The following is a 16,144-nucleotide window of genomic DNA, read 5'->3' as shown; positions in this document are numbered from 1 at the left end:
TTTCTTTTATTGTAACTTGCTGAATGTATGACCCTGTACTTGCTTACAAATAAGTGTAATGTAGTTTTGTGAAAGAGTCTCCTTTCCCCCTTTTCCCTTCAGAGCTGCCCAGATGTTCGTCTTTTGTTTTTTCTTGTTTGTTCGTTTTTTGTTTTTGCTCCAAAGAAAAAGAAAAATGTTGTAACTTTGGTCACCATTGAGAACATGGGAAATATATCTTTATATATATATATGATTGTAATGTACTTCTCATGATGTAGTTGTTCATTATGCTTGTACACGATGACCAAAATAAAAACATAATTAAAAAAAAAACAACCTGCTGAGTACTTCTTCAACTCTGGTTCTAGAACAGAAGTTTCAAGTCTTTGTGGGACTGATGGGGAAAATTAGTTTTAAGGAACATGGTATGATTATTGCATTGATACACGCACGGCATTGCATTGATATGGGATCGTTTTGAAAATAGATTTCATCCATACAGGTGACACCTGAAGACTATCAACTGTGAAGAAAAGGATCATTGGATGTAAGTCAATGGATGTAAATCATAATCAGTGTATGCTGCCATTAATGTCAAGACGTAGCAGTGCCATCTAGTGGTTGTCAATGGATGTGAATTAGGCATTATGCATTTCCAACAGTATACCATGTACAGTCCATTGTCAATTACCATGTAAATGTAGACCATCACTTAAAGTGTTCAACATAGCATAATTTTCACAATCAATGCATTCAACACTTTGGTATCATCACAGGTTTATTAAGTGACTTTGTACAATACGAATGAAAAATAAAATTAAAAATACAGAGATGGAGTACATAGCCAAAGCAAAATGTGGTGGTGTATTTTATTCAAATCCCACTGATCTAATTTGTGCAGATTTACCGAAATATTCTCGTCCTGGCTCACTGAATCTATATGAAACAGCTGCTCTGCAGCAGAAACCACTTTTCGTTCTCTTAATATTACAAAATGTTTTACTTCAGCTGGCTCGGTAAATATATTTATATATAAAAATAAACTAAACTGAAATATAACACTTATGAAGTTATAAATGGTGGTCCGAGGCTAGTGAAAGTAGCTAAACAGAAGTAAAGAAAGAGTTACATTTTTGGAGAAAAAATTAAAAAAACTTCAGCTGTTTTATCAAAGCCCAAGGTGCATTTTTTCCGTTTTTAGTTCCACGGTTCCTCAGATGTTGCATGGATACAGTTTCATATTAGTCTGCGTCATATAAATGGAGGATACAATTAACCTGTTACACTAAAAACATTACTTTTTTGTTAATGCCTTTTCAATTTCTCTATTTAATACCTCATAGAAGATCAGATGTGTATATGTATGTATATACACACATACTGTATATACATACATATACACATCTTTCTTTATACCTGCCAAGTAAACAACTCACCAGAATATGATTGTACATACAGTTAGGCATGTTGTGTGTGTGTCTGTGTGTTTTATTTAGTTGCTCTGCATAAAAACATAGACATCATTAATTAAATAGCAACCTTGGGAAAGAAAAACTGAGCAGCAGGGAGGTGGGGTGGGTTTCGGACAGTATTCAGTAATAACAATAATAAGAACAACAATAATAATATAATGGGTTTGGCTTTTCTAAAATGGTATTATGTAATGTTTTGTTGTTGTTACGGTAAACACATTCCTTGGATGAGTCCCGAGGCAACTATGGAGATCTCTGGTGGTGGTTCTGACAGTACATGCAGACCTCCCCCCTCTAGTGGCTGGGAGCAGGACCACAGTTGTGGTGGCGGTACATTAGAAAGAGAGGGACAGGAGAGTGGAAGAGGGGAGGGTTGGGGGCAGTGCCACACACTGGTGTCCCGACTGGCAATGTTGGCATGGGGTGTCATGAGGCGGCCCCACTGACTGGCTTTTAAAAGATCTTGCCTTTCTTTTTGTTTTTCTCCAGAGTCCTGTGGGAAGTGAAAGATAAATCATGTTTACTGTGTCATCTTAAAAAAGTGAATGCCTATTTTTGCACAGACATCTGGCAAAAAAATTATTGAAATGAGAGAAATCCATTATTTAGAAATAACATATCAATTATTTAGTAGAGAGATCATGTTAAAAGAAACACGACAAACGTGTTTTTGTTGTTTTGTGTTGCTGAAATTGTCTGTCCTATTTTACTAAAACGAATTATGCCTACAGTGTTCATTTGTAGTACATACAGTATGTGCTAGGTAGTTGAACCAACACATGGTGGCACAATTGCCAAAGAAAAGATTGAGGAACCAAATCTTCATACATAGTTTGATGAGTAGGCCTAAACAAGCAAGCTACTTCCTTCCCTCAAGCCAATGACTGTCTAAAGATTTGGGCATGTACAACTTCCTGGTCTCAACTGCGCATGTTTCTTTCCTTCCATGGAGCAACATGGCGTCGCCCGTACTATTCTGATACCTATTCATTCATGATACCATGAAAACTATTAATTGAAAGAAACCATTTTGTTAGCACGCCTCATCCGTACCTGGACGCATCAAGTCTCTGCTGTTCCAGACGCTGTTGCGCCTCCCAATTGGCACGGTCCTCCTCAAACTGACGCCTCTTCTCCTCCAGCTCCTTGTGCTGAGCCTCCAAGTTCTTCTTCATCTGCTCATGACGCCGCTGAAGCTGCAGGGACAAGAATGACACAGTAAAACACGTGTTCACAAATGGACGTTTACATTTGTACTGTTCTGAGTTAAGGATTTTACTGTGCAACAGACTGCAGCCATCATTGTGCATAATATAATTTTAAAAACATCAGACCCGTCTGAAGTGAGTGGTGCTGTACTGTACTTGTGCTGTACATACTGTACAAGCCCTCATCTCTGGACTGTGTGTGGCGTTAGGCTGTGCAACAGTGACACTTGGTGGTGAACAAAAGCTATAACGCTATTCTCGTGATCGGACAGACCCAGGGACCCAGCCAGGGACAGACCCAGGGACACACAAAGCCGTCTATAGGAGTGGTTGCACCACTCAAAAATCACACTTGTGATCAATAACTCAAAGATAAACTCTGACACACAAATATAATAAGTGTTCAGCAGAACATCACATTATCAGTTAGACTTGACCGACACTCTCACACAGTCCATTCACACCCAAGTAAAGACAGACAGAACAGACAGTGACTAACTACGGTAACATTTGTTTTACCTCTGCCTCAGAGTCTTTCAACTTCTGCACTTTCTCTTTGACTTTCATCTCAAACACCTGCTCCATCTCCATCTCCATCTTCTTCATCTTGGTCACATGATCTCTCCTCTCCTCCTCCATTTGAGCCAAGGGGCTCCTGCAAAGGGAAAACACACACACATACAGAGTCAGCATCAGAGAGCTTCACCAGTAGTGACCTCCTCACCAGTTAGATGGTATATATTGTGAACACTGGCCCTTCTTTCCCAGGATAGATGCAACATGTAGGAGTAGTTGAAGGGACGAGGTGCGAGAGGAGGGTTGTAGACAGGACCTAGCAGGGCTGGGACAGGGTTAAGGACACCCGACCAAATGACCAGGCCTGTGGGAGGGAGCATGAGGACTGAAAAGCTGAAGCAAAGAAGAAACCTTTGAACTGTGAAGCGCATAAGCCAAGGCTTGCTTTAAATGTTATGTTAGTGATGACCAAGCTAGTTACATTTGCAGAGTTAGAATGGATGTTATTAGGCTGGACTAATGGTGATGGCTGGAGGTGGATAGAAATTGACCACAAACCCAATAAGTACAAAGGCACAAAGACACCTAAAGAATTGCCATAATTTAGAAGAGCAGAAATTAATTCCCAACTGATTTTCCTTGTAATGATTCCATGTAAACATCGACCAGGAATTCAGAACAAAAGAGTGGGGGGGAAAAAAGAGGATGCCAAATGGTACAAAGAGTAACATTAGAAGAAAGGATGCCAAATTATAACATTAACATTAAGAGAGAACATTCTGAATGGTACAAAGGGAGATAATAGAAGCGGGCTACAAACAAGAAAACACCTTAAACAAGGGTCTAAAATGACAAACAAAAAAATGACCACTTACATTCCTTCAACTGTGTCAAGTCTAAAAAACAAACATACAAATACACACATAGCATGCAGTGATGAGATCATGCACTAGAATAAAACAGAAGAACTACTGTCTACCAATGAAGATCTAAGATTCAAACTTGATTTTCCGCTGCAAATTGGAATAAAGACGATGCTTAGGAACAAAAATACCAATGTTTCTTTCGCGACTGTTATCAACTAATGTAAACAATACATTAGTAGTGAATTCATTAGGCTTAGCTGTGTGTTAAGACAGCATTATAAGGATGCTAGTGCTATTCAGCAATTAAGAGTTTTAGCATGGTGAGCGATAGCTGGTTACTAGAAAGCAGCAAAAATGTCCCCTTTTGAACATACATTTCATGAAGATCTTGTTTGTATGCAAAGTATGTAATTCAATGAAAGGTTGCCTACAATAGCAACATCCATTATGAATGTCACATGCCCAACACAAGACAAAGAACATAACCATGCGATAAAACAGTAAAAACACTGTGGAAAAGCATCTGCTAACCATGAACAGCAACTGCCTATCTAACTACTGACGGTAGAATAGATCTGAATGAGTAAATAATGTGAAAACAGCACAGACTTTGGTCATAAGCTAAAGTCATATAACCGCTTTATTTCTTATCTACATTCTGGACAACAATTAATCCAACTGTACTAACAAAACAGTGCAATCCAGCACATAGTTCCCTAATCCCTAGCACGTTAATAGTTCAGTTGCACAGGTCAAAAAACTGTCAGTGTCTTGAAACTCTGGCTCTAGCCAAACATGAACTAAAGATCTAGAGAACTAAAGTCTTCAAAGCCAGAACACTGACACCATACATCAGTGGTTCTCAAAGTCATGTCCAGGACCTTGGGGGGGTTCCAAATGGACCTTTACAGGTCTGTAACTCTTCTCTACCAGGTCCATTTTGTTCCATTTGTACACTCTTAGAGTTAGTCCTTGAAAATAAAAAATACAATGTTTTGGAACCACTGCCATACATAATAATAGCATGCAATACAGCATTTCAAACATACTGTACTGTATTGCAATACGTGTGATTCCTGAATATGGAAATAAATGAACATTCTGAAAAGGGATTAACAGTGGCAGTGCAGGTGAGAAAACATTAAGTCAACTTCTCAAATTAAGCAACACATTTTACTATTAGCTATACTATTCAGATTTCAAAACACAGGAGTTGTTGGCTGTCTGTCAATGTGTCAGATGAAGTAGCAATTCATCACCAGTACATTTTCCCACATTGGGCCAATGACGGGTGGCAATTTATCCTGATGCCTGCCTGGTAAGGTGGTCAACTCCAGTGGTTTTCAAACGTTTTGTGCCCAAGGCACACAAACAACCAACTCAGAATCTCTCGGTACACATGTATTCAAGCTCTCAACGTGTCACAGCATTGCGAGGTTGTAGATTTATTGTGCCAAATTTACTATAATTTTGTATATGTAAAATGACATGCCCGAAATAGGGACACCAGGTTGAAAGTAATTTAAATATATTTCTTTAGAATAATTTGCCGTTGTATTGGTAAATGAGTATGCACATATATTAAGACAAAAGAATGCCATTGTATAATTGTATGTTATATTATAATGTGAGGTTGTCAAAATCCTACATCACAGCTGGACTTGCTACACCAGTGTGCCCCCCTGCACACCATTTGGGAACCACTAATCTACTCTACCAGACTAATTTGGAAAGTCACCATCGACTTTAGACGTCCCACGTTGTTCTGAAAATCTTGGTAGGATTAGGCTTGACGTTGCTGGTAAAAAAAAATGTATGTAGTTAATAATAACAACCTCCTTTTCTAACCTAACTAATCAGTCAAGGACTTACTTAGTGGATAGTTGACCCTTGGACCTGTTGTTATCCACTCCGTTGTAAGTGACTGCAGCTAGCTTCCTGCTGCGGTAGTTTTCATAGTGGACGTTGTTGGTGACGTCCTTCAGGTCCTGCATGTGAGTTCTGGAAAGACACCACAGAGAGAGAATCAGAACAGTGGGTGAAAAAAAAACCTATTCTACTAATCTTGAAAGATTAGTAGAATCGTGTGTGGAGAACGCTCTAGAGAAACTCTGGCAGTAAATGAGTATCCAACTACTCCATGTTCATTTTGGGATGACTGTCATCTGATGATTTGTCATTACCTGATGAGCATGTCCCTGAGGATGGTGAAGTCACAGTGGTCACCGTTTTCAACTGGTCAAGGAAGAAAAAACAAATACATCTCAATCTCAATTCATTCACATGGCCAATTAGCATGAAAAGAAAATAGTCTAAATCAGTGGTTCTCTAGCCTGAGCTAACATGTTAGGTTTCTGGTCTAGAGGGGCAGGTCTCGGCTGAGATTTGCACATGCCCCGATTGGTTCACCTATCTGTCCGTCAGCCCCGGTCCCTCCTCTCCCCCCTAGTGCAGCACCACGTCACATCATTTGGAGCAATGCCCACCCGGAAGGGTTGACTCCCACTTCTAGAACAGAGCGGCCAATGCATTTCCCCAGGTTTTCATTTTTTGCGCAGACGAAAATGAAAGCCTGGATACAGAGGCTAGTGGTTCTCAGACTGATGGCTCTGTGATCTTGTGAGACCAACACAGGTGAGGTCACAGGTAAGGTCACAGGTGCTACAATTGTATGTATAAGTACAGAACAAAGAATGTTTGTTATTGCCATCTTTGTTGAAGAGTCTGAGCAATTATGTTTTAGTGTATTTTATGCCAGTGTTAATTAGATAGTTTAAGTAGCCTAGGCAGCGCGTCTTTGCACAAGTGGTATAGGGTTTTGAAGCATGCCACTGGGAGGCCTGGGGGAGAATGCAGTAAATGTATAGTTGTTATTCAAATGTGGAAGGGCTTGAGTGGATTAGTAAGGATATAACAGGACTGCATCTTTTAATAAATAAGTCTGATTGAAGTCTTAGGGCATATGTAATTTGTTTCACCTGATCAATTTCCCATACTTTCAGTCCACATGGTGCCTAATTTTAATTAGCATTTCTACAGTTGAATGTTTATTTCTTTATTGGACTTGGATTAAAGCAAGTGGTAAGTAGTACACTGTTGTCCATTCTCGTCTTACCTTCTGCCACACCCCAGGGGTACTGTCTTCCCCTGGCCCTCTTGCCATTCACCTCCATGATGGTGTTACTTCCCACTACAGCCAGTGGCAACTTGTCCTGAAACAAAAAAACAACTAACGTGTGACCACAGGAGGAAATTAAGTTAAATGATAAACATTTGAAAAGGCTCAAAAACGCTAGCAGTGTGTGCAGAGACTGTTCTAGAGAAACTCCGGCAGTAAATGACCAAGGGAGGAAATTAAGTTTAGCTGATAAACATTTGGATATTTTGGAACAACATTTGGATGATCCCAAAATTCACGTTCAAGTTTATATCCTTTCTGAAATTCTAATATTTAGAAACAGAAGTAGTAGATACTCCCTAAATTATTCAGCCTTTGATTGATCTTAATCCGCTACTCTGAATATAAACGATAAAGATTTTTTTTGCTGTACAACACCAAGACGTGATTTTTGCAAAATATTAGACTTAACCCATTGATGCCTGATGCAACGTATACGTTGTTCTACCCTTGATGCCGGCGCGCTCCCTGCGTCTCATCAGCTATTGCTATACATGTAGCAACATAACTATTTAAAAAATAATTAATCCGAATTTGAAGGTCTTTAGAAACCTTAGGTCAGGCCATAGAAGGCGTTTCCAGATTCGGCCTCAGGCATCAATGGGTTAACACTAAGCAACACTTTGTAACTTGGTGTGTAGACCAAGTCACTTACCTTTATCTTCTTTACCAGTCTGTTCTCTTCCTCGTCATCGGTCTCTGGGAACTCATAGATTTTGATTTTGTGCTCTTGGATTTCCCGCATGATCTGTGGTCAGAATTTGGACAGAGAGAATAGTGTATTTAGTTCTTTCAATCATACCACAACCAATGCAAGTTTGGAAATTGGAAACATAAATTAGGGGAATTGTCATTCAATACATTGTAATTCAGTTGCGCACCGGTGTTGCTTACTGACACAACAAAGCCGAGCCACTGACAGCATAATTCATTGTGAGCTTATAGATCTATTTTTGTTGTGCAACCAAGTATAACAGGCCCTTTAGAGCACCTTATCACACTCACTCAAGTTCTCCTGCTGTCAAAAGCTATTTACTGTACACAGTGTTATCCAGATCTGCCCTACACAAATCAATTTCAAATTACCATGGTCAGACGTTTTACCTTATTCTGATAAATCAGAACTAATCATCCGGTATTCAAAATTGAATTTTTGGGCCAACTCTTCTGGCACCTAAGGAGCTAGTTATGAGAACTGTCTTTGTTCTATTTTTTTTTTTTAAATAAACAATAACATCAAAACCACACGACCCCAGAGGCTGCTCTTTAAATCAGAAGAGCCTTTTATCTAGTTATGTCACGTGTGTGCATATAATCAAACACAAATGCCTCCTTCCACAACAGTTAACCACATTAACCCTGGCACATCGTGACTCATTCTGAGCTTTTAGTAGGTCAGCTATTTTTGCCATACAACAAAGTACAGTATATACAGTAGAGCAGAGCTGGACAACCTCCTCTTTTTGATCTACCAGGTGATCAGATTGGGCTTCTGAGGTGATCAATTGAGTTGACCAAATACAACCATTATTCACAATTTTTGTTTGATGTGCAAAAAAAATAATAAAAAAGTCAGAATGTATCTTACCTTTATTGTTCATATTTAAAGGACCACTTCACCACTTTTCACCACCACCACCACCATCTCTTCATATAATTGGTCCTCACTAATGTTCATGATAAAACACCACCATTTTGTGTCTGTGTCTCATAGGAGGGCTTTGGGCAGTTCGGACACCCGTCCACCAGTGACATCATTAGGCAGATTTGTTTTAAAATATATTTAGATTTTTATTATCGTGAGAACGATGGCTTCAACTTTTGCATTGCAACTTTTCAGGAAAAGAAAGCCTGCCGTTTCTATTAGCTTGGATTCACCATCGATGATGTCACTGGTGGACGGGTTTCTGAACTGCCCACAGCCCTCCTATGAGACACAGACTGAGTAGGAAAACATGGTGGTATTTTATCATGAACATTAGATGGGACCAATTATAGGAAGAGATGTTGAAAAGTGGTGAAGTGGTCCTTTAAGTATTGACTAATTCTTTGTTAGGTTTAATTATTAAATTATAGTTATTATATGCGAAAAGGTTGCCACCCTCTTGTTTGGGCTTTGTTCAAGACCTGTGGTCATTCATGACTCTGTGCTCTGCTATGTCCTAATAAAATATTGGCACTTTGGCTATTAGCGTGTGCGGTCACTTTCTTTTTTTTCAAGATTCCCTCTTTATTCATGACTCGACCATCTCACAGGTCTCCTCATATAAATACTTGGTCATTTGGATTGACAACTCACTAACTTGGAATACACATGTGGACAGTCTCTGTAGTAAGCTACAGCAAAGACTGCACTTCCTCTACCGTCTCAGGGTTCATGGTGTTGACCAAAAGTTTGTTAGTGTTCTATCGAGCAGTCTTGGAAAGCCAAGTCAGATTTGGCATCACAGTGCATCTGTGCAATTGAGGTCCAAATTGTTCAGATAGGTGCAGACTGCAGGGAAGATCATACTGTAGGAGTAAGACAACTGCCCTCTCTGCAGTCTATTTATGAGCAGGCTACACTAAAATTGTGAGTGATGTACCCATGGTTTAAATGGAGTTTGTACTTCTGCCCTCTGGGAGAAGGTACAAATAACCAAAGTGGAAGTACATTAGGTTTAAAAGATAGTTTGTACCAGCATCGACTAAGATGTTGAACGAGGCTCTGAAACAGCAGTGAAGGTTAGATTAACCATACTATGTGTGCACTTGTGTAATGTTGTGTCCCCCTCTGCATGCAGAGATGCAGTCAGTCTCGGGTCTCACGCTGGTATGGCACCATGCACGTACGTGAGATGTCAAAATGAATTGGAATAAAAAACAAATGATGTAGCCTATATGTATCGGGTCTGGATCGCATCTTGGTGAAATTTTGCAGTGTGTGATGCCTAGTCGGCAACCAATCGTTTAGTGTGAAAGCCACAAAGATAGAATGACAGACGATTTTCTTTTAAAAGACTCCTGTAGTGTGAAAAACATAACGATCCGATGACTCACCGACAACTTTAAAACTCCTACAGTGTGTAGGGGCCATTATGTGTTTTATTGCGACTGTAGGTCGCATTTACTATGAAAACCTGCATCTCCCGTCCGTCCTTTAGTTAGTCACCCACGCCTCCATATATGATCACGCCTCGTGCCATCACATCTCCATATATGGCCATTGGTCACGCCTCGTGACATCACATGACGTCACGCCTCATGACACGTCACGCCACCATATATAGCCATCTCGATATATGAAGATCATGACACTGACCTCATCTAACCCCTTGGACAATAAAGTGTACCTTGACCAACTTTGTGAACCACTCACCTGCTTCTTGAACTGTGTGCACTCCTCCGGGGTGAGGGTGTCTGCTTTGGCGATCAGCGGAATGACGTTAACTTTCTCATGCAACCGTTTCATGAATTCAATGTCTAGAGGCTTCAGGCTGCATGGACACAAAGGCACAGGCTTATAAACAGGCTTGCATACTAACTCTTTATTCAATCATGATTTAATCACGAGCATAGAGGCTGGGGAGTACAAAGACATATTGCATAATGATGCATTATGTCAGGTACATCTAAAAGTTTAGCAACAAAGACAAGATTCAGAATAAGATTAAAAAAAGACAGAATAATAGCAAGAAATAATACTTTATCAATAGCCATAATATACTTTTGATTAGGCTTTCAGACACAATAGCCATAATACACTAATACACTTTTGATTAGGCTTTCAGACACAATAAGAATGGCTATGTACATACAGACATGTTATGAACACTTATTCAAGCAGCAATACTAGGGGATTAAAGATATTCTAATGTGACAGTGGAGATAATAAATGACTACACCCAATGAAGAAGCCAACTATAAATCTTGGCATTTGTCGTGGCAAACATGTGAAACCAAAAGCTCAGCATTGCTGGAGCTTACAGTAACCACACGCATAAAAGCATTAGCCCAAATGGACGAGTGTGATTCAGCCATTTTTAAAAGTGACTAATGGGTTCCTAAAAAATAACTCCAGGGAACATGGAGAGCAGAATACAGTTTGCTCAATATCCAAGTTGTCTAGTACTGAGCCGTGCTCTGAGTAACATGAGGTTACTGTGGTTGTGAGAGAGCGGTCAGCTGGTGCATGAGTGTGTGTTTGTGTAAGCAGTAAGCATATGCTGACCATCCTCAATACTAGAGTGCTGCTTGTCTGGGTACAGAGGGCAGGCTTGTACACAGTACACACATTGTGTTGTAGAGGACACAGATTTAGGTTGGAGGGATGGAGGGAGAAAGAAAGATTGTAGGGAGGGAGGAAGAAAGGACATAGTCTTCATCACCGTTACATTACTATATGAATTGGATAAATGGATCAAATTAATGGTTAAATTAACACACTGAGGATTTTACTATGAGTGCAGAGCTGTGCATTTATGTGCACTCAAATTCAGAAACTCCACACGTGATTCACACAACCACTTCTTGAAAGAGACCAAGCACCAAAGCACAATGTGTACGGCCTCTTTCATATAGACTATTAAGCACTGAAATAGCAGAGCTGCCACTACTACAGAAGGATTGGCTGACTGGGACTAATAAAAAAAAACTATTAGGCATCACTATCATCAGCAACAAACACTGCCATCTCATCCGTCTCTGAATGCCTTGTGTGAGATCATGATTAACCCCAACTTCTCCAGGCCAGCTGACAATTTACAATGGCCTCTAGGAGGGTTGCACAATAAACACATTCACACACTCTACTAGGGGCTGCCAAGTACTATTACAGCCTTCTACTGGAGGCCACTGAACTGCTACAGGAAAGTGATAGGCTATATATATGGACTGCTTTACAGTGGACAACCCTGAACCTGATGGTGTGTCCGAGTGCCTCAGAAGATGCACTGATAAACTATTTCAAGGCAATGCTCCTCGCAGACTCACCCGTGGCCTGAGGGGGCGATGAAGTAGAGGCAGCAGTGGATTCGGCTATCGGGCATCTGTCGCCTGTTCACCCGTGACTCTGAGTTCAGGTAGTCCTCAAACTTGCTGTCTATATGGTCGATGACTGGCTGCCAGCTGCACAATGCACATTACATCCATAGTCAGAAACTGAAACCACCCACACGCAAAATTGACCAGTGATCAATGGGACAAAATGGAGGTGCTCTTTACCAGTTGCTGTTGTCGACAGCATCTCCAAAACCTGGGGTGTCGACTATTGTGAGCAGTAGCTGGACGCCACCTTCCTTTACTAACACTTTGGATTGCTCCACCTAGGACGACAGGACATAAAATCATTGGAATTCTTATTCACTCAACATGACATTTTTTTTAATAAAAGGTCATTGAATAATTTGAATTTACAATATTTATGGTGTGTTCACACCGGAAGTGAAAGTATTTGTTTGAGTGGCTTGATTACATACATTAAATGCAAAGAAATGAAACACCACTCCATGAATTGTGGTGATGTAAATGCGAATGGGGCAACGTAAGCATCTGGAAAATCCCAACTGAGGCGACATTCGCTTAAATACAATGCCTTATTGACTGCTTGATTGTATATTCACACATGAAATCGCTCAATCGTTCTTATTTTCTCATTTTAGAATTTGGTACAGTTTTCCATAGTATGTGAACAAGCATGAAGAGGCGATTAGTTGAACACACAAATGAACACTTCTCCCATCGCAACACCCAACAACCAAAATTACACAATTCAAGCAACTAGAAAAATATTTTCTCTACTCAACTCATTGTGAAACTCACAATGTGTCGCACCCATCGTATGGCGAAGTATGAATTAGGCATAACGATGACATCCTAGCTTTATAGTCCCAATCTGTCCCTCAATCAGATATCCCTGCCCTTGCTAGGCATAATGCACACATGTGTACATGACACAGAAAACAATGACACTGTGCATGTGCAACGTGTGCTGACATGCACTGCAACACTGTGCTATTAGCCAACTATGTTGATGAACCAGAGGAGCAAATGAGCATCTGGAAATAGCAGTGCTGTGAGTCAGGTTCCAGACAGACGGCGATGAATGTATGGCACTCAGGCTTCTGGGCCGTGTTATGCGATTAGGAAAGATAAACATAAAGACATGAACACCACTGGCCAACTGTTAGAACAAAAAACAGGGATAACCTCCTGAAGTGATTGTCTAAATCTCAAATGCAGAGCATAAGCCAAATGCTTCAACTTTCACCTACTCGTGAGCTTCACGGAATCTGTGGTTAGGAACATATTGGCCTTGGAGGCGTAAAGGGATACGCCAATTTTTCGGCACATAAGCTCTTTCGGCTCACTGCAGTGCAGTGTCCGTATTTAGCACATTGCACACTAGCACAATGGTGGATGGCATAAGCCATCTTGGCAATGCCTCAATCCTCTCTGGAAGCTGGATACATGGCATGATCGTTTTACTAGCTCTAGTTAAGCAATAATTTGAATAAAGACTAAATATGCCCAAAAGTAGCAGTGCAATAGGTCAAATGCAGTTTTACTTGCACTCTACCTGTACAGTCTTTTTAACTCGATGTGAAGGTCCAGGGTATTCTGCTGAATACAGGTCTGTTAGGAACAGAGAGTTGATCAATGTGGACTTTCCCAGCCCTGACTCACCTGGGAAAAAAAATAAGGGAGAAGGCAAACACATCAGGATTTGGGGGAAACTGTCATCTCTCATTATGTAAAGACACTTACACACACACACTACACACACACATAAAAAGCAAACTCATTCAGAATCCATGTTAACAATTGCCCCTCTATTACGCCAAATCACAGATCAGTAATGGCATTACAATCTGAGTGGACACTGGGAACTAATAAATAAATCACCCAACATAAAAACAATTGAAAATCCATGCAGTTTAATTGAGGCACTGGCATTTGTTTAAGGGCAAAGACAACAACATAACACACAGTGAATGGCTCGCTGTGCTGTCTGCAGGGCTTCTCAAGCATGCCCAGCCATTCTGTGCCTGGTCTCCGAGCTCGCAATGAATGGGATCATTAGGCGGATGGAAATGACCACTGGCACTGTCCGCTCTGGTTGGTAGCCATGAGTCAATATTTGAAGAGCCACCCTTTACTAAATGGTTGTATTTAACTTTACTGTTTGCACACTGCAACAGTTGAGTTTATTGTCCATACATAGTGGTGCATCTAACAATGTGCAACCGGGTGGATGATAAACGTGCTGCTGCGTATGCGACATGATTACAGGCAGAGGCATGAGGTGGTCCACTCAGAAGTGTATGGAACTAAACAGGTTGATGTGTCATGTGCTCAGTGAGGCACGCAAGATGTGCGAATTGCTGCCGAGTGCTGCACCTTCCCATTCTAGCTGTCCCTCTCTCAGCTTTCTTCTTTCACACCACCCTGCTGATTCAAGGTGTTGGTGCATGCACGAGCCATTTCTCGTGCATGTGGCTAGTAACACAAAATGATGGGAGTGCAACACAAGGAATTGGTCCTGTTTAAGTGCCACTGTAAACCAATAGGCTGGAACAGAAGCTGACTGTACAGCGCGCAATGGGAGACGAGCTATTCTTAGAGACGCGGCAGGGACACATTCTGTTCATCTCACCACAGGAAATGGTTTTGACCCAAAGAAACATTTTCCCTCCAAACAGGGGCTGATTAGCCAACGAAGGTCTTGGCTTTGTGTCAACTACCACATCCAAGTGCTTCAAGAATGCATGTATTTTAACTTGCAGAGGACCGTTCTGGATATAGTCAATCTAAATGTTTCTGTTCTGAGAGGAAGAGAAGCCAAGAAGCTGGAGTCAAGATTAAGTAAACTACAGGAACCGGGATGTTCTCCTCTTGAACCAACTCACAACAGTTACCAGTGACCAATCCAGAGTCATGTACGCATGTCTCTGCACTGCTGTTGCATACTCTCACTTTCATCCCGACACACACACACACACACAAACAGTACAAACACATGTGCAGACCGACACACACACACACACACACACACACACACACACACACACAATAACAAACCACAGCACAAGACTTTAAAATGCCAACCACAATGAATACAATGGAATGATTGAAACAAAGCGAGGGAAAAGTGAGGGCTGTATAGCGTGTGTTCTTACCCACAACCATCAGAGTGAACTCAAAGCCCCTCTTCACTGACTTCCTGTACACTTGGTTGGGGAGGCTTGCAAAGCCCACGTATCCCTCCAGATTCTTTTGTTGCTGAAACGTAGCAAGAAAAACAAACTTTATCATCACCCGGGTCACCCCAACATTTAACATTACTACAATAAGTTAGCCTTGCTCTAACTTGTTGCAAACTATTAAATTTATCTCAACAGCTATTATTATTATTACTTATACTGGAATGCAGATCATTTTCTATGTAGTCCTACCATTAAAACAAATAAAGGAAAGTAGGGAAAGACAATACAATAGTAATAATCCAATACTCACTGCTGTTTGGCAATTTGATCGTGCAGAAAAGGCAGCATTTCCGTCATAAAACAAACAGGAGAGAACACAAAGACAAAGACATGAATCGATGATCTGACAAATAACAAGCAATTCTGTTTTTGGAATCAGTTTCACAAGCCATCAAGTCAATAAGTGAAATGGTGTGCGCTTTGGCCAGGATAAAAGTGCAGATAGTTGGCTAGCGTGATGCAATGTTCCAGTCCACTAGGTCTTTTAATGTCAATGCCGGGCACCATCAAGCAAGGCCCATTTACCATTACAGTTTGCTTAGCCGGAGGCTAGGAGAGGATTTGTGCTTCTTGCGTTGACCTATCTCTCACCCACAGCAGCCCATGTGTTTTAATGCTGCTACCGCAGAACACGGTGGTGTCTAGCCAACAGGATGTGATGCTTCTTCTTTTTTTCTTC

The 16,144-nt window shown here is 40.8% G+C and overlaps 1 protein-coding gene across 2 annotated transcripts; it reads right to left on the bottom strand.

Annotated features, from left to right (window-relative positions):
• Positions 1-739: 739 nt before the first annotated feature.
• On the bottom strand, positions 740-15,476 carry septin7b (septin 7b). Of its 2 annotated transcripts, XM_079504137.1 has the most exons (13): positions 15,379-15,476; positions 13,779-13,885; positions 12,425-12,525; positions 12,194-12,328; positions 10,581-10,698; positions 7,878-7,970; positions 7,160-7,256; positions 6,228-6,279; positions 5,917-6,045; positions 4,054-4,074; positions 3,182-3,317; positions 2,508-2,650; positions 740-1,947 (listed from the first exon to the last, which is right to left on the bottom strand). In XM_079504137.1, exons 1-13 carry the CDS (start codon positions 15,386-15,388, stop codon positions 1,908-1,910), a joined length of 1,182 nt encoding a protein of 393 aa, XP_079360263.1. In that variant the 5' UTR covers positions 15,389-15,476; the 3' UTR covers positions 740-1,907. The 2 variants fall into 2 exon arrangements, with proteins under 2 accessions (XP_079360263.1, XP_079360264.1); XM_079504138.1 differs by lacking the exon at positions 4,054-4,074.
• Positions 15,477-16,144: the final 668 nt, after the last annotated feature.

The sequence above is a fragment of the Electrona antarctica genome (assembly GCF_951216825.1).
Source record: "Electrona antarctica genome assembly, chromosome: 6".
Taxonomy (NCBI): Eukaryota; Metazoa; Chordata; class Actinopteri; order Myctophiformes; family Myctophidae; genus Electrona; species Electrona antarctica.
This window is presented reverse-complemented; position numbering and strand designations above follow the sequence as displayed.

Coding starts and splice junctions, on each gene's coding strand:
- septin7b (XM_079504137.1), bottom strand. Junction 6,280..7,159: donor CCCCTGGGGTGTGGCAGAAG/GTAAGACGAGAA, acceptor TTCCTTGACCAG/TTGAAAACGGTGACCACTGT. Junction 1,948..2,507: donor CAGAGACTTGATGCGTCCAG/GTACGGATGAGG, acceptor CACTTCCCACAG/GACTCTGGAGAAAAACAAAA.